Here is a 27,444-nt window from a genome sequence, read left to right as displayed (position 1 = left end):
GAGGAGGATGTGCAGCGGTAATGAGAAGGGTGGGAGTGAGGGGGAGGGTTAGTAGTGAGGGTGTGGGGGTGTGGGGCCATGGGAGCGGGAATGCGGTTAACTGTGGTAGTGAAGGTAGAGTTTGTGGTAGTGAGGGGTGAGTGAGTTGTAGTAGTGAAGGTGAGGGAGGGAGTAGGCTGTAGTAGTGAGGCGGGCAGGCCGCGTTGCCATGGCAGTAGTGGGCTGTAGTAGTGAGGCTGCGGGGCGGGCAGGCCGCGTTGCCATGGCGGCAGTGGGCTGTAGTAGTGAGGCTGCGGGTGTGCGGGGCCGGGCAGGCCGCGTTGCCATGGCGGCGGTGGGCTGTAGTAGTGAGGCTGCGGGTGTGCGAGCCCCGCCCAGGCCGCGTTGCCATGGCGGCAGTGGGCTGTAGTAGTGAGGCTGCGGGTGTGCGGGGCCGGGCAGGCCGCGTTGCCATGGCGGCGGGGCGGGAGCGGGGCGGAAGTGGACGGCGGGCGGGTTTCCGGCGGCAGGCGGGCGGCCTGGTGCTGGTGTCCGGCCCAATGTCGCCGAGTGCCCGCACCTGGAACAGGAAGTGAGTGAGTGAGTAGGGAGGGAGTGTGCGGGGAGAGGAGAGGAGAGGAGGGAGCGGGCGGGCGGGCAGAGGGAACCGGGGGGAGATCACCCCCCCCCCCCCCCCTCACTCGGCGCGGGCCGCACACCCGCCTGCAGCTCGGCCCCACCGGGGGAGGAGAGGGAATGAGGGTGGGTGAGGGGAGGGAGGGAGGGGTGTGGGGGTAGGGAGGAAGAGGGGAGAGGATGGAAAGGAGGGGAGAGGCTGGAGAGGGGAGGGGTGAGGGAGGTGAGGGGAGAGGATGGGACAGATGGTGGAGGGGTGGGGGAGGGTGAGGGGCAGAGGAGGTGTGGAGTGGGTGAGGGAGGGAGGGAGGGGAGTATGAGGAGGGTGGGTGGATGGAGACGTGGGTGAAGTAAGTGAGGGGGGGTCAGTGGAAGGGGTTTCGGGTGAGTGGGCATGTTGTGGTGAGTGGGCATGTTGTGGTGAGTGGGCATGTTGTGGGAGTGGGCATGTGAGAGTGGGCATGTTGTGAGAGTGGGCATGTTGTGAGAGTGGGCATGTTGTGAGAGTGGGCATGTTGTGGTGAGTGGGCATGTTGTGGTGAGTGGGCATGTTGTGGTGAGTGGGCATGTTGTGGTGAGTGGGCATGTTGTGAGAGTGGGCATGTTGTGAGAGTGGGCATGTTGTGGTGAGTGGGCATGTTGTGGTGAGTGGGCATGTTGTGGTGAGTGGGCATGTTGTGGTGAGTGGGCATGTTGTGGTGAGTGGGCATGTTGTGGGAGTGGGCATGTTGTGGGAGTGGGCATGTTGTGGTGAGTGGGCATGTTGTGAGAGTGGGCATGTTGTGGTGAGTGGGCATGTTGTGAGAGTGGGCATGTTGTGGTGAGTGGGCATGTTGTGGGAGTGGGCATGTGAGAGTGGGCATGTTGTGGTGAGTGGGCATGTTGTGAGAGTGGGCATGTTGTGGTGAGTGGGCATGTTGTGGTGAGTGGGCATGTTGTGAGAGTGGGCATGTTGTGGTGAGTGGGCATGTTGTGAGAGTGGGCATGTTGTGGTGAGTGGGCATGTTGTGGGAGTGGGCATGTGAGAGTGGGCATGTTGTGGTGAGTGGGCATGTTGTGGGAGTGGGCATGTTGTGGTGAGTGGGCATGTTGTGGGAGTGGGCATGTGAGAGTGGGCATGTTGTGGTGAGTGGGCATGTTGTGAGAGTGGGCATGTTGTGGTGAGTGGGCATGTTGTGAGAGTGGGCATGTTGTGGGAGTGGGCATGTTGTGGTGAGTGGGCATGTTGTGGGAGTGGGCATGTTGTGGTGAGTGGGCATGTTGTGGGAGTGGGCATGTTGTGGGAGTGGGCATGTTGTGGTGAGTGGGCATGTTGTGGTGAGTGGGCATGTTGTGAGAGTGGGCATGTTGTGGGAGTGGGCATGTTGTGGTGAGTGGGCATGTTGTGAGAGTGGGCATGTTGTGAGAGTGGGCATGTTGTGGGAGTGGGCATGTTGTGGTGAGTGGGCATGTTGTGGGAGTGGGCATGTTGTGGTGAGTGGGCATGTTGTGGGAGTGGGCATGTGAGAGTGGGCATGTTGTGGTGAGTGGGCATGTTGTGGTGAGTGGGCATGTTGTGGTGAGTGGGCATGTTGTGGTGAGTGGGCATGTTGTGGTGAGTGGGCATGTTGTGGAGAGTGGGCATGTTGTGGTGAGTGGGCATGTTGTGAGAGTGGGCATGTTGTGAGAGTGGGCATGTTGTGAGAGTGGGCATGTTGTGAGAGTGGGCATGTTGTGGTGAGTGAAGTGTGAATCGTGGTATTGGGGGGCGAGGGTGAAGTGCGTGAATGGGATACATGGACCGAGTGGGATGCAGATGGGAATGTCGCGGTTGTGTGGGGGGGGGGAGTAGCAGGTGGTGGGGAGTACGGTGTGGACAAAGTGGTGGTGGAGAGGGACCTAGCTCAACTGAGCGAGTGTAAGCCCTCTGTAACATGCTCCCTGTCTCATTGTGCACTTTGCAATAAACGTATTGGTACTTTATTTAAAAAAAATATTTTGAGCACCATGTGTTAGAATATGTTTAAAACATGAATAGATATAACTATTTTAAGCTGGAAAGAATGCAGAGAAGTTTTGCAAGGATGTTTAAGGACGGCACAGTGGTAGAGTTGCTGCCTTACAGCGCCGGAGACCCAGGTTTGATCCTGTTCTTGAGTGCTCTCTTCACGGAGTTTGCTACGGAGTTTGTACATTCTCCCTGTGACTCCGAATTTCTTCTCCGGGTTCTCCTGTTTCCTCCCACATCCCAAAGACGTGCAGGTTTGTGCGTTAATTGGCTTCTTTAAATTGTCCCTAGTGTGTACGATAGAACTAGTGTACGGGTGATCGCTGGACCGTGGGTCGAAGGGCATGTTTTCACACAATCTCTAAACTAAACTAAACTAGACTCGAGGGCCTGAGCTGCAGGGAGAGGTTGTGCAGGCTAGGACTTTATTCCTTGTAGTACAGGAGGCAGTGGTTTAAGATGAGAGGGGAAAGATTTAATAGGAACCTGAGGGGCAACTTTTTCACACCCAGGGTGGTGGATATATGGAATGAGCTGCAGAGGAGGTAGTTGAGGCAGGTACTATATCAACATTTCAAAAACAGTGGACGAGTACATGAATAGGAGTGATCTAGAGAGATATGGGGCCAGTGTAGATGGGGCATCTTGTTGACTTGGATGAGTTTGGCTGAAGGGCCTGTGTCCATGCTATGTGACTACTTAGTATTGTACATGGTCCAATACTTGTAGTTAGTGAAGTTTATGGCACGTGTATTTGTTGATATAATGTATTCAGATATATGTGACAGTCTGTTTATTTTTCTATTCTTGATATTGATGAATCATAGCATGACTCGTAAGTTTTCAGATGGCACTAAAATAGGTGGTATTGTAGACTGGAAACGATTGCTGTAATAGCTTTGTCATTAATGATAAATAGATCCTTGATAATGTCTGTATCTAACTTTTGAGGCAGTTTTAAAATTAAATTTAATACACTGGCAAGTCTCGACACATTTGTATGACAACATAAATTACAGTTTGTTTAACAGTTCGGATAAAGATTACATCAATGTGGTTTTGTCAAAGCTAATTTTTTGGCATTCATTGTGGTTAATCTAATTTGAGGTTCATTTATGTACGACCATTTTAAAATTGGCACAAAATACTGCAGTAACTCAGCGGGTCAGGCAGCATCTGTGGAGAACATGGATAGGTGACGTTTCACAGAGTGCTGGAGTAACTCAGCGAGTCAGGCAGCATCTGTGGAGAACATGGATAGGTGACGTTTCACAGAGTGCTGGAGTAACTCAGTGGGTCAGGCAGCATCTGTGGAGAACATGGATAGGTGACGTTTCACAGAATGCTGGAGTAACTCAGCGGGTCAGGCAGCATCTGTGGAGAACGTGGATAGGTGACATTTCACAGAGTGCTGGAGTAACTCAGCGGGTCAGGCAGCATCTGTGGAGAACATGGATAGGTGACGTTTCACAGAGTGCTGGAGTAACTCAGCGGGTCAGGCAGCATCTGTGGAGATCATGGATAGGTGACGTTTCACAGAGTGCTGGAGTAACTCAGCGGGTCAGGCAGCATCTGTGGAGATCATGGATAGGTGACGTTTCACAGAGTGCTGGAGTAACTCAGCGGGTCAGGCAGCATCTGTGGAGAACATGGATAGGTGACGTTTTATTTAAGGCAAATTCTTTGTATGTGAATACTTGGCCAATAAACTTACTTGCTTATTTTTGGGTCGGGATCCTTCTCCAACATTTTCTTAGTCTTGAGATTTTTCTTGGTAAGTTCTAGGAGCAGAATCATGCCATTCAGTTCAAATCTGCTCTGCCGTTCGATCATGGCTGATCTATCTTTCCCTCTCAACCCCCCCTACTCCTGCCTTCTTCCCATGACCTTTGACACCCATACTAATCAAAAACCTGTCAATCCCCTCGTTAAATGAATTCTGTAGCAATGAATTCCACATATTCACCTCCCTCTGGCTAGAAAGATTCCTCCTCCATTCTATCGGGCATTCTATCTCCTGTTATCAGGCAACTGAACCATCCTGTCAGAGCGGTCCTGAGCTACTATTTACCTCATTGTAGACTCTGGAACTATCTTGAATCGGTCACTTCTGGACTTACCTTGCACTAAATGTTGCACCTTTTACCGTGTATCTGTACAATGGACGGCTCGATTGCAATCATGTAAAGTCTTTCTGCTGACTGGTTAGCACACAACAAAAGCTTTTCACTGTACCTCGGTACATGTGACATTGAACTAAACAAACTAAAGGCATATCCTTTTATTCTGGGATAGACACAAAATGCTGAAGTGACTCGGTGGGACAGGCAGCATCTCTGGGGAGATGGAAATTGTGTCTACCTTCGATTTAAACTGGCATCTGCAGTTCTTTCATACACCTTTTATTCTGGGGCAGTGCCCTCTGGTCCTGGGCTCTCCCAATAATGGAAACATACTCTCCACATCCACTCCAGTAAAGAGATGCCAAAAAGTAAATGAGTTTTCATCTATCCCACTGCTGACAATGGCTGATTCCTTTCTCGTAGTTATTTTTTTGCATATCTTTTATTCATTTATTCTATGTCTCTCTATATCGCCGTCTATATTTCTCGTTTCCCTCTCCTTGACTCTCTGTCTGAAGAAGGGTCTCGACCAGAAACGTCACCTATTCCTTCTCTCCAGAGATGCTGCCTGACCAGCTGTGTTGCTCCAGTTTTTTTGTGTCTATCTTCAGCTGTTAGATGCATCAGTGACGGCAGAGGGCAGCAGATGCAAGCTGTGCAGTATAATTCAATCCTGCAGATGCAGGAAATCTGACACAAAAACAGAAATCGCCAAAAATACTCATCAGGTCATTGAGCCTTACAGTGTGGAAACAGTGTATCTGTGTCCCTTTGTGTAAACCAGCATCTGCAGTTCTTTGTTTCAAAGACTTGTCCCACATCATTCCTTGCTCCTGTCTGGCAGAAGGTACAGAAGCTTGAAAGCGCGCACCACCAGACTCGGGAACAGCTTCTTCCCCTCTGTTATCAGGCTTCTGAACGGCCCTTCCATAAGCTAGGGTGCTGTCCGATTCACCTCTACCCCATTGCGGACATTGGACTTTGTCTGTGGAACTGATGCGCTACAATGATGAGAACTATATTCTGCACTCTGTATCTTCCCCTTCGCTCTACCTGTTGGACTGGAGTTTGGCTTGTTTGTATTTATGTATGGTATTATCTGACTGGATAGCATGCACTGTTCCTCAGTCAATGTGTCAATAATAATAATAATAAAAATAAACCTAATAAATAAACCTGATTAGCTTTGGAATTGGAGAAGGATGCTGGTGAACCAGCGTTCAGTGTAGTTTATTGTCACGTGTACCGAGGTACAGTGAAAAGCTTTTGTTGCGTGCTAACCAGTCAGCGAAAAGACAATGCATCATTTCAATCGAGTTATCCACAGTGTACACATACATGATAAAGGGAATAATGTTTAGTGCAAGATAAAGCCAGCAAAGTCCGATCAAGGATAGTCTGTGGGTCACCAATGAGGTAGATAGTAGTTCAGGACTGCTCTCTGGTTGTGGTGGGCGTGATGGACACGTTATGTGATCAGTGGGCAGTATGTGCGGTATTTAATGATATTTCCTGATTCGAGTTACTTGGTCAGAACAGAAAATGTACAACCAGAATGTAGAAACATGGAACTGCGGATGCTAGTTTACTAAGGAAAGTGGGACAAAGTGCTGGAGTAACCCAGCGGGTCAGGCAGCATCTCTGGTGGACATGGATAAGTGACGTTTCGGGTTGGGACCCTTCTTCAGACTGATCTGAAGACTTGAACGACTAGAACTTGAATGACACTGATTTCTCTCTCTTATTGATGATCTCTTATTTCCTCTCTTGTGTAGAGGGCGCAGCTTTAAGGTGAGAGGGAAAGTAGTTTACAGAAATGTGTGGGGCAAGTTTGTTTTTACACAGAGGGTGGTGGGTGCCTGGAACGCGCTGCCAGGGGTGGTGGTGGAGGCAGATACGATAGTGGTGTTTAATAGGCTTTTCGATAGGAACGTGGATATGCAGGGAATGGAGGGATACGGATCACATGCAGGCAGAGGGGATTAGTTTAACTTGGCATCGTGTCCGGCATGGGCATTATGGGCCGAAGGGCCTGTTCCTGTGCTGAACTGGCCAGATAGTTTTAAGTGTGGGCACCCTTCAAGAATTTGGATTGTCCACAATGCCACTAGAGAAGATGGCTTCTCTCAAAGAGTTAAGTGCTGGAATAACTCGGCAGGTCAGGCAGCACCTCTGGAGACCGTGGACAGGTGAGGTTTCAGGTTGGGAACTCAGCCCCATTGCGGAGATTGAATTGAAGAAGGGTCCCAACCCGAAACGTCACCTATCCATGTTCACCACAGATGCTGCCTGACCCGCTGAGTTACTCCAGCACTCTGTGAAACGTCAACTATCCATGTTCTCCACAGATGCTGCCTGACCCGCTGAGTTATTCCAGCACTCTGAAACGTCAACTATCCATGTTCTCCACAGATGCTGTCTGACCCGCTGAGTTACTCCAGCACTCTGTGAAACGTCACCTATCCATGTTCTCCACAGATGCTGCTGGACCTGATGAGTTACTCCAGCACTCTGTGTCCTAAGATGAACTTCTTTATTCCTTTGACAATGTGCAGAAATTAGCTGGGGCAACAACTGCAAACAAGCTTTAAGATTATTTCAAGCAATTTTCAAAAAGCACGGGCAGTTCATAAGCACTAGAAAAAATGGAAGCCTATTTACCTCGAAGTGTCAACTGAATTTCCCGAGGAAATTCTTTTTAAATGGCCACCTCTTAATTAGACGATCGGTTTTCTTTAGCTGTGAGTATTTAATTGTTCTAACATTTGATGTGTTTTGTTGACTTTACAAGTGTGTAAATAATACATTTTTTTTCCTGTGTGTTTCAGGTTGAGTATGAACACAATTGAAGGCGAATCTGACACAGTTACCGTGGAAACGATCAGCTCCGTAACTCTCGCCCAGGACACCGAAGGCAATCTAATCCTACATTGTCCTCAACACGGTACAGATAAACTGCGTCATTTGTTCCTTTTCTCCATATTTCTGTTTAAAGAATATTCAGAGACGTAAAGTTATTGATGCATCACCGGTTCGGTGTGTGGAGCGGTGCCTAGTTTAATGTTTCCCCTTCCTCTCTCGTCTGCTTCTCGTCCCTATTCTCCCTCCGTGCTCTCTCTCTGTTCTGGCTGTGAAGATCGGGGCAGCGGTCAGCATGGTGGTGTCTCAGGGGCACAGAGAGGTAGATGATCGGGGCAGAAGGAAGTCTGTGTAGATCCAACCTGCTTCAAACAACAACTAACGGCTGTTTATGCTCCCAGATGTTTTGTTTAGTTTAATGATACAGTATAGAAACCTACTGCCCACCGCGTCCGCGCTGACCAGCGATCACCCCGCACATCCGTTCTATCCCACACACTAGGGACAATTCACCCACAAACCTGCACTTCTTTGGAGTGTGGGAGGAAACCGGAGCTCCCGGAAAAAGCCCACGCAGGTCACAGGGAGAACGTACAAACTCTGTACAGACAGCACCTGTAGTCAGGATCGAATCTGGGTATCTGGCGCTGTGAGGCAGCAATACTACCTGCTGCACCATCGTGCCGCCCATCTCTGGCGAAAAGGGATAGTTGATGTTTCGGGTCGGAACCCGTCTTGAGACTGAAACTGAGGTGGCATCAAACCAGGCTCTGATGCTATTCTCTGTTGGAAAGAACGTATTTTCCTCTACCTTCTAGAAAGATCACCGCTTCTTAGTGCCTCACCTAATTTATTGGCCAAGATTGGGAATATTTCATTTAATTACTTCAGAAGCAGTGATGTGGAGGCAACATCCTGTTCTACATGCCAGCAACACACGGACCATTATGTTGCAGTTGTACACGACGTCGGTGAGGCTACACTTACAGCTTTGCCTTCAGTTTTGGTCACCCTGTTGCTGGAAAGGGCGCAGAGACTTGAGTGCCTGAGCTAGAAGGAGTGGTTGGGCTGGCTGGAACTTTATTCCTTGGAGAGCAGGAGGATGAGGGGTACAAAATCATGAGTGGAATAGATAGGGTGAATGCACAGAGACTTTTACCAAGGCTGGGGGAATCAAGAACCAGACATAGGTTTAAGTTGAGTTGGGAAAGATTTAGTAGGAATGTGAGGGGGAAGGGTAGTGGGTGTACGGAACGAGCTGCCGAAGGAGGTAGTTGAGGCAGGGACTAATGCAACATTTAAGGAACAATTAGACAGGTACATGGATAGGACAGGTTGAGATGGATATGGGCCAAACGCAGGCAGGTGGGACTAGAGTAGATGGGACAGGTTGGTTGGTGTGGGCAAGATGGGCAGAAGGGCCTGTTTCCGTGCTGTATCACTCTATGCCGGTATTGCACTGTTCATCCGACTGCCTCATGCTTTGTTGCTCTTGGGCATGATAAAGAATTATCTAAAAGTTATTGCAAAAATGACCTTTTCGTTCTCTGTGAGGCGTTAATGTGATTTTCATAAACAGAATCTGAAGATAACCAGGAACCTCTGCATAAAAGGCTTTGTTTGTCGGCTGAAGATGACGGCAGTCTTGAATCCACGGGGATTGCGGGTCCCTTTGCAGCAGTGCAGTCCGTCGTTACTCTCCCAAGTAAGATCATCCGGCTTCCTCCTTCTCATTCAGTCCTCTTAGTTCATTCAATAAGCGAGTTCGGTATTCCGATAACGCAAGGAATCATGGGATTTGTCACAGGTCACTCGCTATAAAGAAAAAGCAAACGGAGCGCTGGCTGCATAAACCATGTAAATTCTTATCTTCATTCATGATTTGTGTGTAAAAGGTATTCATGTGTAAAAATATATTTAATCTGAGGAAGGGGGGTGCCAGGGAGAGGGGGCAGATGCGAGTGGGAGACGGGGAGAGACTGGAGCAGCGGCGGCCATCAGCCAGCGCGGAGAAGAAGCGCCGCCCAGCCAGGCCGACAGGACAGCGGAACTCTCCTGCAGACACCCGCCCAGTAAAAGCCCCTCTCCCGTTCCCCATTCCCTGCCTCCTCTCTCCTGCCATCTATCCCGTTCACCACCGCTCCTTTGCACCTGCCCTCCCCCACAGTGAGTGGGACCCGAATCCTTCGGCATCATCACAGGTCACAGAGCAACCTCGGCGGGCAGGTGATCGTCCGCTGAGCCTCTCGCCTTTTCCAGTGGCTGTGGGTTGGATCCCTCTGTTCCGGAGCAGCCGAGGGGGAGGGCAGGTGCGATTCTCCACAGACCCCGAGCTCCGGCCTCAGTCGGTGCAGCGATGGGAATCGCTGAGCAGCGGTCAACGGGATAGATGGCAGGAGAGAGGAGGCAGGGACTGGGGAACGGGAGAGGGGCTTTTACTGGGCGGGTGTCTGCAGGAGAGTTCCGCTGTCCTGTCGGCCTGGCTGGGCGGCGCTTCTTCTCCGCGCTGGCTGATGGCCGCCGCTGCTCCAGTCTCTCCCCGTCTCGCATCTGCCCCCTCTCAGTGATGACCACGTCTGGCTGCCCTTCTGCATGGACCAGTGGAGAAGGGAGAACTAGTGTCGCTAACTCCAATAGCAATTCAACAGTGCTTGCAGCGCCGGAGAACCAGTTCGATCCAATGTTTATCTACAGTGACCTATGACCTGGGCATGCGCAGTCGGAATACTGAACTCTCTTGTTATGTATAAATATAGGTTTAGGTTTATTATTGTCATGTGAATAGTTTAGTCTTGCATGCTATCCAAACAGAAGAAATAATACCATGCATAAATACAAGCAGGTTGGTGGTGGGTGTAACGAGCTGCTGGAGGAGGTAGTTAATAATAATAATGGATGGGATTTATATAGCGCCTTTCTAATACTCAAGGCGCTTTACATCGCATTATTCATTCACTCCTCAGTCACACTCGGTGGTGGTAAGCTACTTCTGTAGCCACAGCTGCCCTGGGGCAGACTGACGGAAGCGTGGCTGCCATTCTGCGCCTACGGCCCCTCCGACCACCACCAATCACTCACACACATTCACACACAGGCAAAGGTGGGTGAAGTGTCTTGCCCAAGGACACAACGACAGTATGCACTCCAAGCGGGATTCGAACCGGCTACCTTCAGGTTGCCAGCCGAACACTTAGCCCATTGTGCCATCTGTCGTCCCAATGGTTGGGGCAGGGACAATCACAATGCGGGGAGTTGGGACAAGCCAGGTAGTCGGCATGGGCAAGTTGGGCCGAAGGGCCTGTTTCCACGCTGTATGACTCTATAGGTCAAACTCAAGTACACAAACTCAAATAGGTAGAGCAAAGGGGAAGATACAGAGTGCAGAATATAGTTCTCAGCATTGTAGCACATCAGTTCCACAGACAAAGTCCAATGTCCACAATGGGGTAGAGGTGAATCGGACAGTACCCTAGCTTATGGAAGGGCCGTTCAGAAGTCTGATACCAGAGGGGAAGAAGCTGTTCCTGAGCCTGGTGGTGCGCGCTTTCAAGCTTCTGTATGTATAGGGAAGGATACAAGCCAAATACAGGCAAATGATACGAGCTCGGTATGCCAACTGGGTTGGCACGGGCAAGGTAGGCCGACGGCCCTCTTTGCTGCACCAACTCCATGATTAAAAGCATCCTAAAGTTTTGTAGTGGATCTTGGCTGCAGCAATAATCACTCTGCCACATTTCCAATCTCCGTCCATCTGAACTACTATCTACCTCATTGGTGACCCTCGGACTATCTTTGATCGGACTTTGCTGGCTTTACCTTGCACTAAACGTTATTCCCTTATCCTGTATCTATACACTATAAATAGCTCAATTGTAATCATGTATTGTCTTTCCGTTGACTGGACAGCCCACAGCAAAAGCTTTTCACTGTACCTCGGTACACGTGACAATACACTAAACTGAACATAAATTAAACACAAGCACTCCCATTAGCACATCACACATTTATTCATCCTTGTTTTTTAGATTTACAAAATTGTCATGTTTTCCGATTCCTTTGGATTTGCCGTTTATTATTGTGAGCGTGTGTGTAATTTTTGTCATTGACAGTCTCGGACAACGATCACAGTTTTGAGGTAACCATGACTGGCGAGGCAGCTTCAGAACTGTCTCACGCCGACGACATAGAAGACACTGAAACTATTACTCAGATACAGGTAAAACTTTGTTCGTGTGTGTGTGTATATATGTGAGCGTTTTAGAGTGAACTGCAGATGCTGGAAAAATCGAAGGTAGACAAAAATGCTGGAGAAACAGCTGGGAAGAAACGAGGTGAGGCAGGATCTATGCAGCGAAGGAATAGGTGACGTTTCAGGTCGAGACCCTTCTTCAGACTGATGTGAGGGGGGAAGAAGACTGGAAGAGGCGGAGACAGTGGGCTGAGGGAGAGCTGGGAAGGGTAGGGGAAAGAGGGAGAAAGCAAGGATTATCAGGTAGTCCTTGCTTTCTCTCTCTTTCCCCTCCCCTTCCAGCTCTTCATCAGTCCGCCTCTTCCTTTCCTCTTTCCCCCCCCCCCCCCCCACATCAGTCTGAAGAAGGGTCTCGACCCGAAACGTCACCTATTCCTTTGCTCCATAGATGCTGCTTCACCTCCAGATTCAAGGACAGTTTCTTCCCAGCTGTTATCAGGCAACTGAACCATCCTACCACAACCAGAGAGTGGTCCTGAACTACTATCTACCTCATTGGTGACCCACGGACTATCTTTGATTGAACTTTACTGGCTTTACCTTGCACTTTATCCTGTATCTGTACACTGTGGACGGCTCGATTGTAATCATGTATTGTCTTTCCACTGACTGGTTAGCACGCAACAAAAAAGCTTTTCACTGTACCTCGGTACACGTGACAATAAACTCAAGTAAACGGTGTGCTGATGGTTTCTTCATAGATCTTGCACAATGAGGATCAAATGGAGGGAATTTCACCCCAGAACAACGAGGATCTCGATCCAGTCAGCCAAGCCTGGTTTACTACAAAAGAAGACAAGGATACGTTGCAGAACAAAGGTAGAGAGACGATGCTCTTGGGATAACCAATGATGAGTGCACTGGGCCTGCACTCGCTGGAGTTTAGAAGGATGAGGGGGAACCTCATTGAAACTCACCGAATAGTGAAAGTGGATGTGGAGAGGGTGTTTCCACCAATGGGGGAGTCTAGGACTAGAGGTCACAGCCTCGAAATAAATAGGAAGGGGAAGAGGAGGAATTTCTTTAGCCAGCGGGTGGTGAATCTGTGGGATTCATTGCCACAGACGGCAGTAGAGGCCAAGTCAATGGATATTTTTAAGGCAGAGATAGATAGCTTCTTGATTACTGCGGGTGTCGGGGGTTATGGGAAGAAGGCAGGAGAATGGGGTTGAGAGGGAGAGTTATATCAGCCATGATTGAATGGCGGAGTAGACTTGATGGGCCAAATGGCCTAACGCTGCTACTGTAACATAAACATTTGAACTCCTCATGATAAGTGTACATTTATCTGACGACTCTTTAGTGTTTTAGTTTAGAGATACAGCGTAGAATCAGGCCCTTTGGCCCACCGAGTCTACACCGACCAACGATCACCGTCCTATCCTACAGACTAGGCAGGGACAATTTACCAAAGCCAGTTGACTTACAAATCTGCACGTCTTCGGGATGTTGGAGGAAACTAGAGAATCTGGAATAAACCTACACAGGCCACGGGGAGAACGTACAAACTCCGTATAGACAGCACCCGAGGTCAGGATCGAATCTGGGTCTCTGGCGCTGTGAGCAGCAACTCTGCCCACTGTGTCCCTGGCGAAAAGGAAAATTCAGTCCTGCATACATAGCTATTAAAGTGAAAAGATTATTGTGAGGTCATAAAATGGTTCACCTTTCTCCAGTATGCTGGAGTGTAATATTTTTAAATATATGTTTATTCTGTTTCCAATCCAGGTCACAAGTGGAAGCAGGGGATGTGGTCGAAGGAAGAAATAGATGTTTTAATGAGCAATATTGAAAACTACTTACAGGTGAGTGAGTTACGATTGGTAATGTCCTTAACCAAGGCAGTTATTTTTAACCTATCTGGCGGTACACGGGGAAATGGACAACTTGATCCAAATGGTGCACGTTAGACACTTGCACCTCCTGGTCGGCGCGGTGTTGCAGCGGGTAGAGTCGCTGCCTCACAGCGCCAGAGACCCCAGTTCCATCCTGACTACGGGTGCTGCCTGCATGGAGTTTGCACGTTCTCCCCGTGACCTGCGTGGGTTTTCTTCGGGTGCTCCGGTTTCCTCCCACACCCCAAAAACGTGCAGGTTTCCAAGTTAATTGGCCCTTTCTAAATTGCTCATGGATCTGCGATCAATCACTCCACTCTTTTACACCTCGACTGCCACACATCTGTGCAGTGTGGACGGCTTGATTGTAATCATAGAAACATAGAAACATAGAAATTAGGTGCAGGAGTAGGCCATTCGGCCCTTCGAGCCTGCACCGCCATTCAATATGATCATGGCTGATCATCCAACTCAGTATCCCATACCTGCCTTCATGTAATCATGTATCCGCTGACTGGATAGCTTGCAATGAGAAAGCTTCTTACTGTACTTCGGTAGACGTGACAATAAACTAACCTCAACTAGAGTGGATGAGAAAGTGGGATAACATAGAACTAGTGTGAGTGGGTGATCGCTGGCCGGCGTGGTAGACAATAATGCTGGAGAAGCTCAGCGGGTGAGGCAGCATCTATGATCACAGCCTCTATGATGCTGCCTCACCCGCTGAGTTTCTCCAGCATTTTTGTGTTCCTTCAGCATCTGCAGTTCTTTCTTAAACAATGATTGGCATGGGCTCTGTTGGTCAAATGGCCTGTTTCCCTTGAAGATTCTTTTAATGTAAGAATCACAGTGTAAACATAACTCGTTCTGAAAAGGAAATTAGTTGTTGCATAACATGACTGACTTTAGACTTTAGAGATAGTGTTGAAAAAGGCCCTTCGGCCCACCGAGTCCGTACCAACCAGCGATCCCCGCACACTAACACTATCCTACACAATAGGGACAATTTACAGAAGCCAATTAACCTACAAACCTGCACGTCTTTGGAGTGTGGGAGGAAACTGGAGCACCCGGAAAAAACCCACGCAGGTCACGGGGAGAACGTACAGACTCCGTACAGACAGCCCCCGCAGTCAAGATGAAACGCGGGTCTCTGTGACGCTGTGAGGCAGCAGCACTACCCGCTGTGCGACCCTATCCTTTCTTTGGGACCAGTGCAACGGATTAAAACCCTGAAGTAACATTTTGCCTGTTTTCTCAAAGATTCACGGACTGAGTGATGCCACAGAAGTCATATTTGAAATGTCTAAAGACGAAAGGAAAGATTTCTATCGAACAATAGCACGAGGTCTTAATCGGCCGCTGTTTGCGGTGTACAGAAGGGTGCTGCGCATGTACGACAACAGGAACCACGTGGGGAAGTAGGAAATATATCATCACATCATTTATTGAACATTGAAAGAATATTGACAATTAATTTGCTTAACAGTTTTCAATTGTTCTTTTTCCCAGGTACACTCCACAGGAGATTGAAAAGCTTAAAGAGTAGGTATTTTGAGTATTATTGTTCTGTATTGATTTTTTTCAATTTTCATCTCAATTTCATCTTTACTATTCTCACGACCTTCTCGCTGCCGACCTAGAGTCGCTAAAGATAGACACAAAAGGCTGGAGTAACTCAGCGGGTCAGACAACATCTCTGGAGAGGAAGAATAGGTGACGTTTCGTTGGACTGAGAGTCAGGGGAAAGGGAAACAAGAGATATAGGCTGGGGTATAGGGAGATATAGAACAAATGAATGAAAGAAATGCAACCAAGAGTCACCTATTCCTTTTCTCCAGAGATGCTGTCTGAGTTGCTCCAGCTTTTTGTGTCGTTCTTTGGTTTAAACCAGCATTTGTATTATTGTTGCTAAAGATCTTTACAGCCTTCAGTGTTGCTAATATCCAGTCAGATAATACCAGGAGATAATAGTGGAGGCATGGTGGTGCAGCGGGTAGAGCTGCTGCCTCACAGCGCCAGAGGCCCGGGTTCCATCCGGACTTCAGGCGCTGTGTGTGTGGAGTTTGCACGTTCTTCCTGTGACCGCGTGGGTTTCCTCCGGGTGCTCCGTTTTCCTCACACGTACTAAAGACGTGCGGGTTTGCAGGTTAATTGGCCCTCTGTAAATTGCCCCCTAGTGTGTAGGGAATGAAGGAGAAAGTGGGATTGGATGGAACTAGTGTGAGCGGGTGTGAGATTTAAGTCAGACGTCAGGGGCCACCATTTCCCTCTGAGGGGAGTCTGCACTTGGAACAAACTGCCAGGCAAAGCTATAGAAGCAGAAGACTTTTAAAAGCCGTTTGGACAAATGTCTGGATAGGCAGGGTTTAGGATATGGGCCAAATGCAGGCAATTGCGACGAGCCCAGGAAGCTAGCTTGCTCAGCATGGACAAGGCGTTTCTTGATTAGTACGGGTGTCAAAAGTTACAGGAAGAAGGTAGGTTATTAGTCTTGAGAGGGAAACATAGATCGGCCATGATTGAATGGCAGAGTCGACTTGATGGGCCGAATGGCCTAATTCTGCTTGTATGTTTTAAAGACAGTCCACGGTTTGCAGTTGAGTGAGTGCCGTGCAGTGTTCGAGAGCATGATGGTTGTTAGGAAGATGCTGAATGGCCTATTTCTCATGTTCTTGTGATAGGAGCAGAATTAGGCCATTCGGCCCGTTTAGTCCACTACACCATTCGATCATGGCTGATCTATCTCTCCCTCCTAACCCCATTCACCTGCCTTCTCCCCCCGTAACCCCTGACATCCGTTCTAATCGAGAATCTATGTATGTCTGCCTTTAAAAAAAAAACACCCCTGTCTTCTCCACGCAACCCTGACGGATCAAGAATCTGTCAATCTCCACCATAAAAATACCCACTGACTTGTGGCCTCCACAGCCGCCTGTGGCAATGAATTCCACAGATTCACCACCCACTGACTAAAGAAATTCCTCCTCATCTCCTTCCTCAAGGAAGGTCCTTTTATTTTGAGGCTACGACTCAATAAATGACTGTGACTGAGACATTTCTGCTGTGCTTTGGCTATCGTTTAGGTTGCGATCCAAGCATGGCAATGACTGGGCAACTATAGGGGCTGCTCTGGGGAGAAGTGCTTCTTCTGTAAAAGACCGCTGCAGACTGATGAAGGACACCTGCAAAACTGGTAAAGTTCTCTTCTATTCATCTTCATAGGTTCTAGCAGCAGAATTAGGCCATTCGGCCCATCAAGTCTACTCCACCATTCAATCGTGGCTGATCTATCTTTCTCTCTCAACCCCATTCTCCTGCCTTCTCCCCATAACCCCTCGTACTAATTAAGAATCTATCAATCTCCGACTTAAAAAACTACCCATAGACTTGGCCCCCGCAGCCATCTGTGACAATGAATTCCACGGATACACCTGTGACTAAAGACATTTCTCTTCATCTCCTTTCTAAAGGTACGTCCTTTAATTCTGAGGCTGTGCCCTCTGATCCTAGACTCTCCCACTAGTGGAAACATCCTCTCCACATCCACTCTATCCAGGCCTTTCACTATTCGGTAAGTTTTAATGAGGGTACCCCTCATCCTTCTAAACTCCAGCGAGTACAGGCCCAGTGCCGACAAACGCTCATCACATGTTAACCCACTCATTGCTGGGATCATTCTTGTAAACCTCCTCTGGACCCTCTCCAGAGCCAGCACATCCTTCCTCGGATACGGGGCCTAAACTTTAACTTTACCAAACTTTACTAAAACGCAAGGCTTCTAACTTCTGCATGTGGCTATCACTCTACACATTTCATATTAAGTTAAATTCCACTGTCCAAATGAGTAAATGTTTCTGGTTTTATCACATGCTTCATACCAACTCCATTTTAAGAAGCTTAAAACTTACAAGAAAGAGAGTTTTTGTCATTTGTACTGACAAAAGCAAAAACAAATTCTTACTTCTGCAGCATAAATTAGTTTATTGTCACGTTTGGGGTGGTTTAGGTTGCGTTTAAGGCTTGGCTTATTAATGTCACGTTTACCAAGGTACTGTGAAAAGCGTTCGTTTGTAGCGTGCTATCCAGCCAGCAGAAAGACAATACGTGATTACAATCGAGCCGTCCACAGTGTACAGATACATGATGAAGGGAATAACGTTTAGTGCAAGGTAAAGTCCAACAAAGTCCGATTAAAGATAGTCCAAGGGTCTCCAGTGAGGTAGATTAGTAGTTCAGGACTGCTCTAGTTGTGGTAGGATGGTTCAGTTGCCTGATAACAGCTGGGAAGAAACTGTCCCTGAATCTGGAGGTGTGCGTTTTCACACTTCTGTACCTCTTGCCTGATGGGAGAGGGGAGAAGAGGGATTGACCGGGCCTTGATTATGCTGCTGGGCCTTGCAGAGGCAGAGGAAGGGAGCTTAACAGGCCTGTAAATGCAATTACAGACAGATAAATATATAATAATAAATGATACAAGAAATTAATAATAATAATACTAGAATACCATGATAATGTAAAGCCGAAGTCCGTTGAACAACCAAAGACCCGGTCCGTAGACAATCACAGTTGCTGAGGTCAGTGTTGTGCAGAGTTCAAGAGCCTGATGGTTGTTGGGAAGAAGCTGTTCTTGAACCTGGAGGTCACGGTATTCAGGCTCCTGTACCACCTTCCCCATGGTGGCAGCGAGATGAGAGCGTGGCCAGGCTGGTGTGTAATCAAGAATCAGACAACATAGGCTTAAAGTGAGCGGGGAAAGATTTCATAGGGACCTGAGGGGTAACTTTTTCACACAGAGGGTGGTGGGTGTATGGAACGAGCTGCCAGAGGAGGTAGTTGAGGCAGGGACTTGAGCGACATTATACGAGGCTTGGACAGGTACATGATAGGAACATTTAGAGGAATATGGGCTAAACTCGGGCAAGCGTGAACAGCTTAGTTGGGACATCTCAGTCGGCATGGGCAAGATGGGCAGAGTACCTTGCTCCACGCAGTGTCGGCTCGATCCTGCAGATGCTGGTTTACACCGAACATAGAACATAGACAGAATGCTGGAGTAACTCAGCGGCTCAGGCAGCATCTCTGGAGAGAAGGAATGGGTGACGTTTCAGGTCGAGGCCCTTCAGACTGAGAGTCAAGGGAGAGGAAGACACAGAGATATGGAAGGGTAAGGTGTGAAAACAAGATATCGGGGGACAAAGCTCAAGGAAATTGTAGAATAGATCGTTGTTAGCGAGGGGAAGGTGACAACGAGGCGTACAGAGATAACATTAAATCAGGAGGACAGTCAAACTAGCCAGAAAACTAGGATGGGGGAGGGATGGAGAGTGAGGGAAAGCAAGGGTTACTTGTTGGAAGTTAGAGAAGTCAAGTGCCGTTTGACTCTGACTCTTCCACTTAGCCTGCGTTTGTTGTCACCAACCAATCTACTCTCCTGCTGTGATAGATCATAAAGAATGGTGTGTTTTAAAAATAAATAAAAATCATAAAAATCAAAAGTAACTGCCTCAGGAACGGGGTGGCACGGTGGCGCAGCGGGTAGAGCTGCTGCCTCACAGCGCCAGAGACCGGGTTCCATCCTAACTACGGGTGCTGTCTGTACGGAGTTTGCACGTTCTCCCCGTGACCTGCGTGGGTTTTCTCCGGGTGCTCTGGTTTCCTCCCACACGCCAAAGACGTGCGGGTTTGTAGGTTAATTGGCTTGGCCCTAGTGTGTGGGGATCGCTGGTCGGCACGGCTGGACTCGGTGGGCTGAAGGGCCTGTATCTGCGTAACTCTAAACTCTAAAGACCAAACTGTTAGTGAAGGCTTGTTTTCACTGTGGCCTCTCTTGCAACACTTCGTCCACTTATCCAAGTGATATGTTCACATTTCAAAGCAGGCTGTTTTGTTCCTGAACATGCTGTCTTACTGGCTAATTGATATTTTGTACATCATGACCACAGTAGCATTGGACACAGATCCATCCCAGCACAGTTTTAAAATGTTCAGAAAACTGTTTCAAAATGATTATGGGAGAACTTTCAAGTCCAGCATAATTGCGTTTTGGGGATTCAACTGAAAGTTTAAAAAATTACTTTCTAAAAGAGTGGAAAAAGTTAAGGAAGAAAGGCATGCATTCTCCAACACACGTTAGATAGATTGACTACTAGCTTAGTTTAGTGACACTGCGCAGAAACAGGCCCTTCGGCCCACTGAGTCTGTGCCGACCAGCGATCCCCGCAGTAGGGACAATTGCCTTTTGTTTTATACCAAGCCAATTAACCTACAAAACTGCACGTCTTTGGAGTGTGGGGGGAAACCGGAGCACCCGGAGAAAACCCACGCAGGTCACGGGGAGAACGTACAAGTTCCGTACAGACAGCACCCGTAGTCGGGATCAAACCCGGGTCTCTGGCGCTGTGAGGCAGCAACTCTACCACTGTGTCACCCCATTAAAAATGAAAGACAAAGGCTTGACTTCACACTTGAAGCTAACAGCAGCTTCCAGATCTCTAGTCACATGAGGTATTTCATTAACTCTAAATTATGTTTGGTTCCAAGATCTAAAACATGTGACCATGAGAACTCTCTTGGGGAGGAAAGACCTTGCTCTGTGTCTGCATGTTATGTGTAAATGACTATTGTATTATTCATTATTATTGATGAAAAATTGCTGTTTCAAATTAAAAAGTAATTTAATATTTTAGCTTAAAATTCCTAGTGTGTGATATTGATCTAGCTTAATTGGTTTATTTCAGTCACACAAGTACAAACTTTAATGTAATTTAATCTATATACTATAGATAATGCTGGAGAAGCTCAGTGGGTGAGGCAGCATCTATGGAGTGAAGGAATAGGTGACGTTTTGGGTTGAGACCCTTCTTCAGACTGATGTCTGAGAGTCTGAAGAAGGATCTCGACCCGAAACGTCGCCTATTCCTTCGCTCCATAGATGCTGCCTCACCCACTGAGTTTCTCCAGCATTTTTGTCTACCTTCGATTTTACCAGCATCTGCAGTTCCTTCTTAAACATATAGTTCTGATATGATTCTTTACAACTTTTAGAGTGTCCCTTCCTCATATTTGCATTTTGCATTCTGTACTCTGAGTATGGTTCTGTGTTTGTGAATGGTAGAGATTTCTCATTTCTCTTTGCTCCTGGCATCAGTATTGGTTTCTGATTGTGGTGTGTACCAAGATGCAGTGAAAACACTTTGTGCATGCCTGCTGTCCAGCCAACTCGTACTGTACACGAGTACAGTGAAGCCACGCACAAGCACAGCAGGACCTGCTAAGAGAAAAATACCAGAGTACACAATATAGTGTTACAGTGCTATAGAGTAAAAATGCAAACATGGATAGGTGATGTTTTGGGTTGGCGCCCTCCTTCAGAATGAAGATGGTCCTTCCATAAGCTAGGGTGCTGTCCGATTCACCTCTACCCCATTGCGGACATTGGACTTTGTCTCTGGAACTGATGCGTTACAATGCTGAGAACTATATTCTTCCCCTTTAGCTCCACCTATTGCACTGGAGTTTGACCTGATTGTATGAAAGTGTTGTATATCTGATCTAATTGGATAGTGATAGTTGTCCCACCCCGGTCATTCCTTCTTCTCCCCGCTCCCGTCCGGCAGAAGGTACAGAAGCTTGAAAGCGAGCACCACCAGACTCAGGAACAGCTTCTTCCCCTGTTATCAGGCTTCTGAATGGTCCTTCCATAAGCCAGGGTACTGTCCGATTCACCTCTACCCCATTGCGGACACTGGACTCTGAAACTGATGCGCTACAATGCTGAGAACTATATTCTTCACACTGTAATTTCCTCTGTTGTATTTGAGTTTGACCTGATTGTATTTATGTATAGTATGATCTGATCTGTTGCTTAGCAACACCTTTCACCGTACCTCGGTAGTACAGGCGGCAATAATAAAGATGAAGCTATTTGTTTGCCCCTCTTTTCCCAGGGAAATGGACGGGGGAGGAGGAGAGGCGGCTGGCTGAGGTGGTCCACGAGCTAACGGCGACAGACCCTGGGGATATCGTCACACAAGGGGTGTCGTGGGCCGCAGTGGCGGAGCGAGTGGGGACTCGATCCGAGAAGCAGTGTCGCTCCAAGTGGCTCAATTACCTCAACTGGAAGCAGAGTGGTGGCACGGAGTGGAGTAAGGACGACGAGATGAACCTCATTCTAAGGTAGAGGCGCAAGGAGCTGCAGGTGCTGGTCTACAAAAGAAAGACACAAAGTGCTGGAGTAACTCAGCGGGTCAGGCAGCATCTCTGGATAAAAGGAATAGGTGATGTCACCTATCGGTCTAAAAAAGGCTCCCAACCCGAAATGTCACCTATCCATGTTCTCCACAGATGCTGCCTGATCCGCTGAGTTACTCCAGCATTTTGTGTCTATCTTCAGTTTACACCAGCATCTGCAGTTCCTTTCCTACATAAGCATTTTTCTGGTTCTTTAGAGACAAATGTGCATCTTGACATGCTTCTAGAATCAAACATGTTTCTATGACCTGTTTTCAAGAGAGAGTTATATTTAGCTCTTAGGGCTAACGGAATCAAGGGATATGGGGAGAAAGCAGGAACGGGGTATTGATTTTGGATGATCAGCAATTATATTGAATGGCGGTGCTGGCTGGAAGGGCCGAATGGCCTACTTCTGCACCTATTTTTCTATGTTTCTATCTTTCTATCTTTTACTTGCCTTGGTGTAGAATAGCGGAGCTGAACGCCGAGGATGAGAGTGAGATTAACTGGGACATCATGGCGGAGGGATGGAGCAGTGTCCGATCCCCGCAGTGGCTGAGAAGTAAATGGTGGACCATCAAGCGACAAGTCACCAACCACAAAGACCTGACCTTCGCAGGTATGGAGACAGCAGCAGATATATTCTCCAATGTCAGGGAACTGATCAACATGCTGGAGTAACTCGGTGGGTCAGGCACTCTGTGAAACGTCACCTATCCATGTTCTCCACAGATGCTGCCTGACCCGCTGAGTTACTCCAGCACTAAGTGATAGGTGGATACGATTGAGGTGGTGGGGGAGGTTTGTTATACAGGTCCACCACCACCAGAGCCTTTCTGGATTATCCGTGTTGCCGGACCAGCAGAGGTCCCGGCCTCCGAGAGGAGTCCAACGGTACCGGGACGTTCCGCCTAGACCGAGATCCCGGCCCACAAAGTCGGCAACGGGAACGGATCTGCCGGCTCCGGCCGTGCCGTAGTTCCAGAGCCCCGGCAGCAGGGGGCAGATTCCACCCGCCGATCAGCCGCGGAAGTCCCGATGAGGTCGAGATCGGCCGCCTCGCCCGGCCTAGGGGACACATTTTCGGGGGTGACTTCCAGGGGGGATTTGAAGTGCTTTCTGGTAATTTTGTCTGGATTCAAGGAGGTGCCAGACCACCAGTTGTGAGAATATCGGTGGTGGACTTGTATTAGAAATGAACGTAAACTCGATCAACGTCCAGACAGTCGTGTTGGCCGTAAGAGCCTGACTTGGCAGCCAGGGCGGACACCGCCTGGAGGCAGTACTACCCGCCGCTCTGACACTAGCGTTGCTGCCGTTACAGAACTGGTGGAGAGTCTACGGCAGCTGGTGGAGAGCCTGAAGCAGCCGCATGCCGCCATGCACCAGCTGTGCGACGGGCAGACCGGGGCGGGCTCACGCCAATCCAACCCTGCAGCCGTGCAGCAGCTGCGCGTCCGCCTCACACAGATGGAGGAGAGCGGCAGCATGCCCAGCAGTCCGGTGGCAGCACTACAGATCCCAGTACAGATCACACATCTCGGTACGTCCCGTACAGTTCATTGGTTTGGGTTGGGTTTGTTGGGTTGGTTGGTTGGTCTGGGTTGGGTTGGTTGGTCTGGGCTGGGTTGGTTGGTCTGGGCTGGGTTGGTTGGTCTGGGCTGGGTTTGTTGGTCTGGGCTGGGTTGGTCTGAGTTGGGTTGGGTTGGGTTGGTCTGGGTTGGGTTGGTCTGGGTTGGGTTTGTTGGTCTGGGTTGGGTTTGTTGGTCTGGGTTGGGTTGGTCTGGGTTGGGTTGGGTTTGTTGGTCTGGGTTGGGTTGGGTTTGTTGGTCTGGGTTGGGTTGGTCTGGGTTGGGTTGGTCTGGGTTGGGTTTGTTGGTCTGGGTTGGGTTGGGTTGGTCTGAGTTGGGTTTGTTGGTCTGGGTTGGGTTTGTTGGTCTGGGCTGGGTTTGTTGGTCTGGGCTGGGTTTGTTGGTCTGGGTTGGGTTTGTTGGTCTGGGCTGGGTTGGTCTGGGTTGGGTTGGGTTGGTCTGGGTTGGGTTTGTTTGAACAGAGTGGAACAATTACATTACTCTTTCAGCAGCAACGGGCGAGTCGTGCGGCACCAACACAGACTGTGAAACAATCACCCTCAACACTGGGACGCTGCAGAGGTTTGAATTCCTACCCGTAAGTATGATAAATCGTCTGGGATTATAATGACCTGATCCTGATGAATTCTGATCCCTCTCAAGAATCGCCCAATACAACTGACCTCGTGGATGAATCTGGTTTTGCGGGAAACCACTAACATAGAAAGTTAATTGATTGTACTAAGATCTATGTTGTGCCAGAGGTGGCTGGTTTTAACTGAGATGACAGCCCTTGGCAGGGCAATGACAGGTAGCCTGAATGCGATCCTGTGAGATGGTGATACAGCATGTCTATGCTGACCAAGGTACCCAATCTAAGCTTGCCCCATTTGCATGCATTTGGCCCATATCCCTATACACCTTGCATCAACCATCTCCTCTGGCAGCTCATTCTATACACCTACCACCAACTTGAGTGAAGAAATTGCCACTCTATAAGAACCTCTGGTTCTTGATTCCCCTAGCCTGGATAAAAGACTTTGTCCACTCACCCCATTTGTTCCCTTCATGATCTTATTCACCTATAAGATATAATCCTCATCCCGCGCAGTCCCAGCCGGCCCAACATGTCCTTGTAGCTCAGCCTATAGATGTAGGACAAGAACAGGAACGAGGGTGAACAGTAAATCCACGTGTGCACAGAACCACTTCTATATCCAACCTGCATAACATCCGACTTGAGCAACACTCCGCGGGACGTAACACTTACTTACGCGAGTCGGGGAGCGTCTGTAACAATGTGTTTAGTAAGTAATGCTGGATGATGTCAGGGTGGTGCAGCGGGTAGAGCTGCTGCCTCACAGCGCCAGAGACCCGGGTTCCATCCCGACTACGGGTGCTGTCTGTATGGAGTTTGCACGTTCTCCCCGTGACTTGCGTGGGTTTTCTCCGGGTGTTCCGGTTTCCTCCCACACTCCAAAGACGTGCAGGTTTGTAGGTTAATTGGCTTTGGTAAAATTGTAAATTGTCCCTAGTGTGTGTAGGATGGTGTTAGTGTGCGGGGATCACTGGTCAGCGAGGACTCGGTGGGCCGAAGGGCCCCGTTTCTGCACTGATTTACAAGGATGTGTCCAGGACTCGATGGCCTGAGCTGTAGAGACGGGATGGGGAGGCGAGGACTTTATTCCTAAACTAAACTAAATAAATGATAGTGAATGATTTGAATAAATATTTGAGTGAAGGTTCTTTTTTCTGCTTGTACGTAGTCTTTCCGACTGCAACCTACAGGAACACCGGGAACCTACCTGATCCAGACCAGCTCGAGTCAAAGCCTTCCCCTCACACTGACCACCAGTCCAGCTGTCACACTCACCTCACCACCCTCCCCGGAACAGATTATCGTCCACACCCTCTCGGTAAGTCTGGCCTTGCGGAGTTAAAGTGACCATCACTAAATGTCGCCATGTTTCCTGCGAGTTGAGTTTATTGTCACGTGTACCGAGGTACAGTGAAAAGCTTTAGTTACGTGCTGTCCAGTCAGTGGAAAGACAATACAATCGAGCTGTCCGCAGTGTACAGGTACAGGAAATAATGTTTAGCGCAAGACAATTGGCTGCAGAGTTGCTGCCTCACAGCACCAGTGACCCAGCTTCCACCCTGACTGTGTGCTGTCTATACGTTCTTCCCGTGAGCCCGTGGGTTTTCTCCGGGTGCTCCGGTTTCCTCCCACACTCCAAAGACGTACAGGTTTGTAGGTTAATTGGCTTCGGTAATACTAAATTATCCCTAGTGTGTGTAGGATAGTGCAAGTGTACGGAGTGATTGCTGGTTGGTGTGGGCCGAAGGGCCTGTTTCCGTGCTGTTTCTGCAAAGTCTAAAGTTCATGTGTTTACTGTTTCAGCTGTAGTTAATACAAGCTGTAGTTAATACATAGTTCCTTGAAGGTGGCATCACTGTTAGATATTGTGGACAAAAGATTAATCAGAGTATTGGGTATAGAGGTTGGGAGGTCATGCTGCAGTCGTATAAGACGTTGGTGAGACTGCGTTTAGAGTATTGTGATCATTTCTGGACAGCATGTTATAGAAATATGTTGTTAAGTTGGAAAGGGTGCAGAGAAGATTTACAAGAATGTTGCCAGGACTCGAGGATCTGAGCTACAGGGAGAGGTTGAGCAGGCTGGGTCTCTATTCCTTGGAGCACAGGAGGATGAGGGGTGATCTTATAGAGGTGTGTAAAATCATGAGAGGAATAGATCGGGTAGATGCACAGAGTCTCTTGCCCAGAGTAGGGGAATCGAGGACCAGAGGACATGCTTTTAAGGTGAATGGGAAAAGATTTAATTGGAATCTGAGGGGCAACTTCTCCACACAGAGGGTGGTGGGTGTATGGAGGAGGTAGATGTTCTATGTTGTAATTTATTCCTGTGCGGCAGGCTCTGGTCTCTCCCTCTATCGACGCAGACATTGATGAAGAAACAACACTCATCGTTTCTGCGGACCACAGCTTTATTCAGTCAGACGACATTGACAATGATTCGGTTTTGCCATTATCAACGTTGACTGGTAAGGAATCGTGACTGCGTGTCGTGTGATTAAATGCACATAGTTTCTGCCACCAACTCTGATCTGCATTCACTTGTAATTAGGATAGACCCTGGTCCCCACAAAGACTAGAGGGAATAGCTTTAAGGGCCTGTCCCACTTACGTGATTTTTTCGGCGACTTGGCCGGCATAGTCGCAGCGTGTTGCCTGCGGGGTGAAGCCTATATGGTGGGGAGTAGTCGCCCAAAGAGTCGTACCTTTTTCTGGTCGCCGCTGGATTTTCAACATGTTGAACATTTTCGGCGACCTGCTGCGCTATAACGGGTGCCGGCAGTCACCAAAAAAATCTCGTAAGTGGGACAGGCCCTTTAGGGCGAGTGGGACAACGTTTAGCGATGTTGGGGCAAGCTGTTTTGGTTTAGTGATGAGTGTCTGATTTAAAGGAGATGTGCCGGGCAAGATATATATATATTTTTTTTTACACAAATAGGAGTGCTGGGTGCCTGGAATGCGCTGCCAGAGGTGGTGGTGGAGGAAGATAGTAGTGTTTAAGAGGCTTTTAGATAGTTACATGTACCGAGGTATAGTGAAATTATATTTTGTAGACAGTGCAGTACAAGTATCACGACATCTTAGATAAGCATCTTGGATACAGAACTAAACATCCAAGTTGGTCTCCTGTGGCTGCACCCCCCTCACAATTATACATACTGCTATCATGTTTCTCCACGATCTCCGACATCCCAGAGAAAACATTTCAAGAACCAGAGGACAGAGGTTTAAGGCGAGTGGGGAAAGATTCAATAGAAACCCGAGGGGCAGCATTTTCCACAACGGTCAGTGAGTGTATGGAACGAGCTGCCAGAGGAGGTAGTTGAGGCAGAGACTATAACATTTAAAAGACATTTCAACAAGTACATGGATA

The 27,444-nt window shown here is 48.5% G+C and overlaps 1 protein-coding gene across 5 annotated transcripts in view; it reads left to right on the top strand.

Moving 5' to 3' along the window:
* Positions 1 to 455: 455 nt before the first annotated feature.
* dmtf1 (cyclin D binding myb like transcription factor 1) overlaps positions 456 to 27,444 on the top strand; it is a 30,118-nt gene continuing 3,129 nt past the window's right edge. The window contains exons 1-15 of one of the 5 annotated variants that reach the window (XM_033040210.1): positions 456 to 571; positions 7,554 to 7,669; positions 9,164 to 9,289; positions 11,694 to 11,800; positions 12,535 to 12,652; positions 13,562 to 13,638; positions 14,932 to 15,089; positions 15,181 to 15,213; positions 16,755 to 16,864; positions 21,618 to 21,846; positions 22,371 to 22,522; positions 23,228 to 23,446; positions 23,987 to 24,072; positions 25,241 to 25,390; positions 26,410 to 26,539. In XM_033040210.1, coding sequence (XP_032896101.1) covers positions 540 to 571; positions 7,554 to 7,669; positions 9,164 to 9,289; positions 11,694 to 11,800; positions 12,535 to 12,652; positions 13,562 to 13,638; positions 14,932 to 15,089; positions 15,181 to 15,213; positions 16,755 to 16,864; positions 21,618 to 21,846; positions 22,371 to 22,522; positions 23,228 to 23,446; positions 23,987 to 24,072; positions 25,241 to 25,390; positions 26,410 to 26,539 — 1,843 coding nt within the window. In that variant the 5' untranslated portion in view covers positions 456 to 539. Of the gene's footprint in view, positions 580 to 7,216; positions 7,467 to 7,553; positions 7,670 to 9,163; positions 9,290 to 11,693; positions 11,801 to 12,534; positions 12,653 to 13,561; positions 13,639 to 14,931; positions 15,090 to 15,180; positions 15,214 to 16,754; positions 16,865 to 21,617; positions 21,847 to 22,370; positions 22,523 to 23,227; positions 23,447 to 23,983; positions 24,073 to 25,240; positions 25,391 to 26,409; positions 26,540 to 27,444 lie in introns of those variants that run through there. The other 4 variants (XM_033040209.1, XM_033040211.1, XM_033040212.1 and 1 more) reach the window with 4 other exon arrangements.

This window comes from Amblyraja radiata, chromosome 21, assembly GCF_010909765.2.
Source record: "Amblyraja radiata isolate CabotCenter1 chromosome 21, sAmbRad1.1.pri, whole genome shotgun sequence".
NCBI lineage: Eukaryota > Metazoa > Chordata > Chondrichthyes > Rajiformes > Rajidae > Amblyraja > Amblyraja radiata.
The sequence above is the reverse complement of the archived record's forward strand: the minus strand, read 5'-3'. Positions and strand labels throughout refer to the sequence as shown.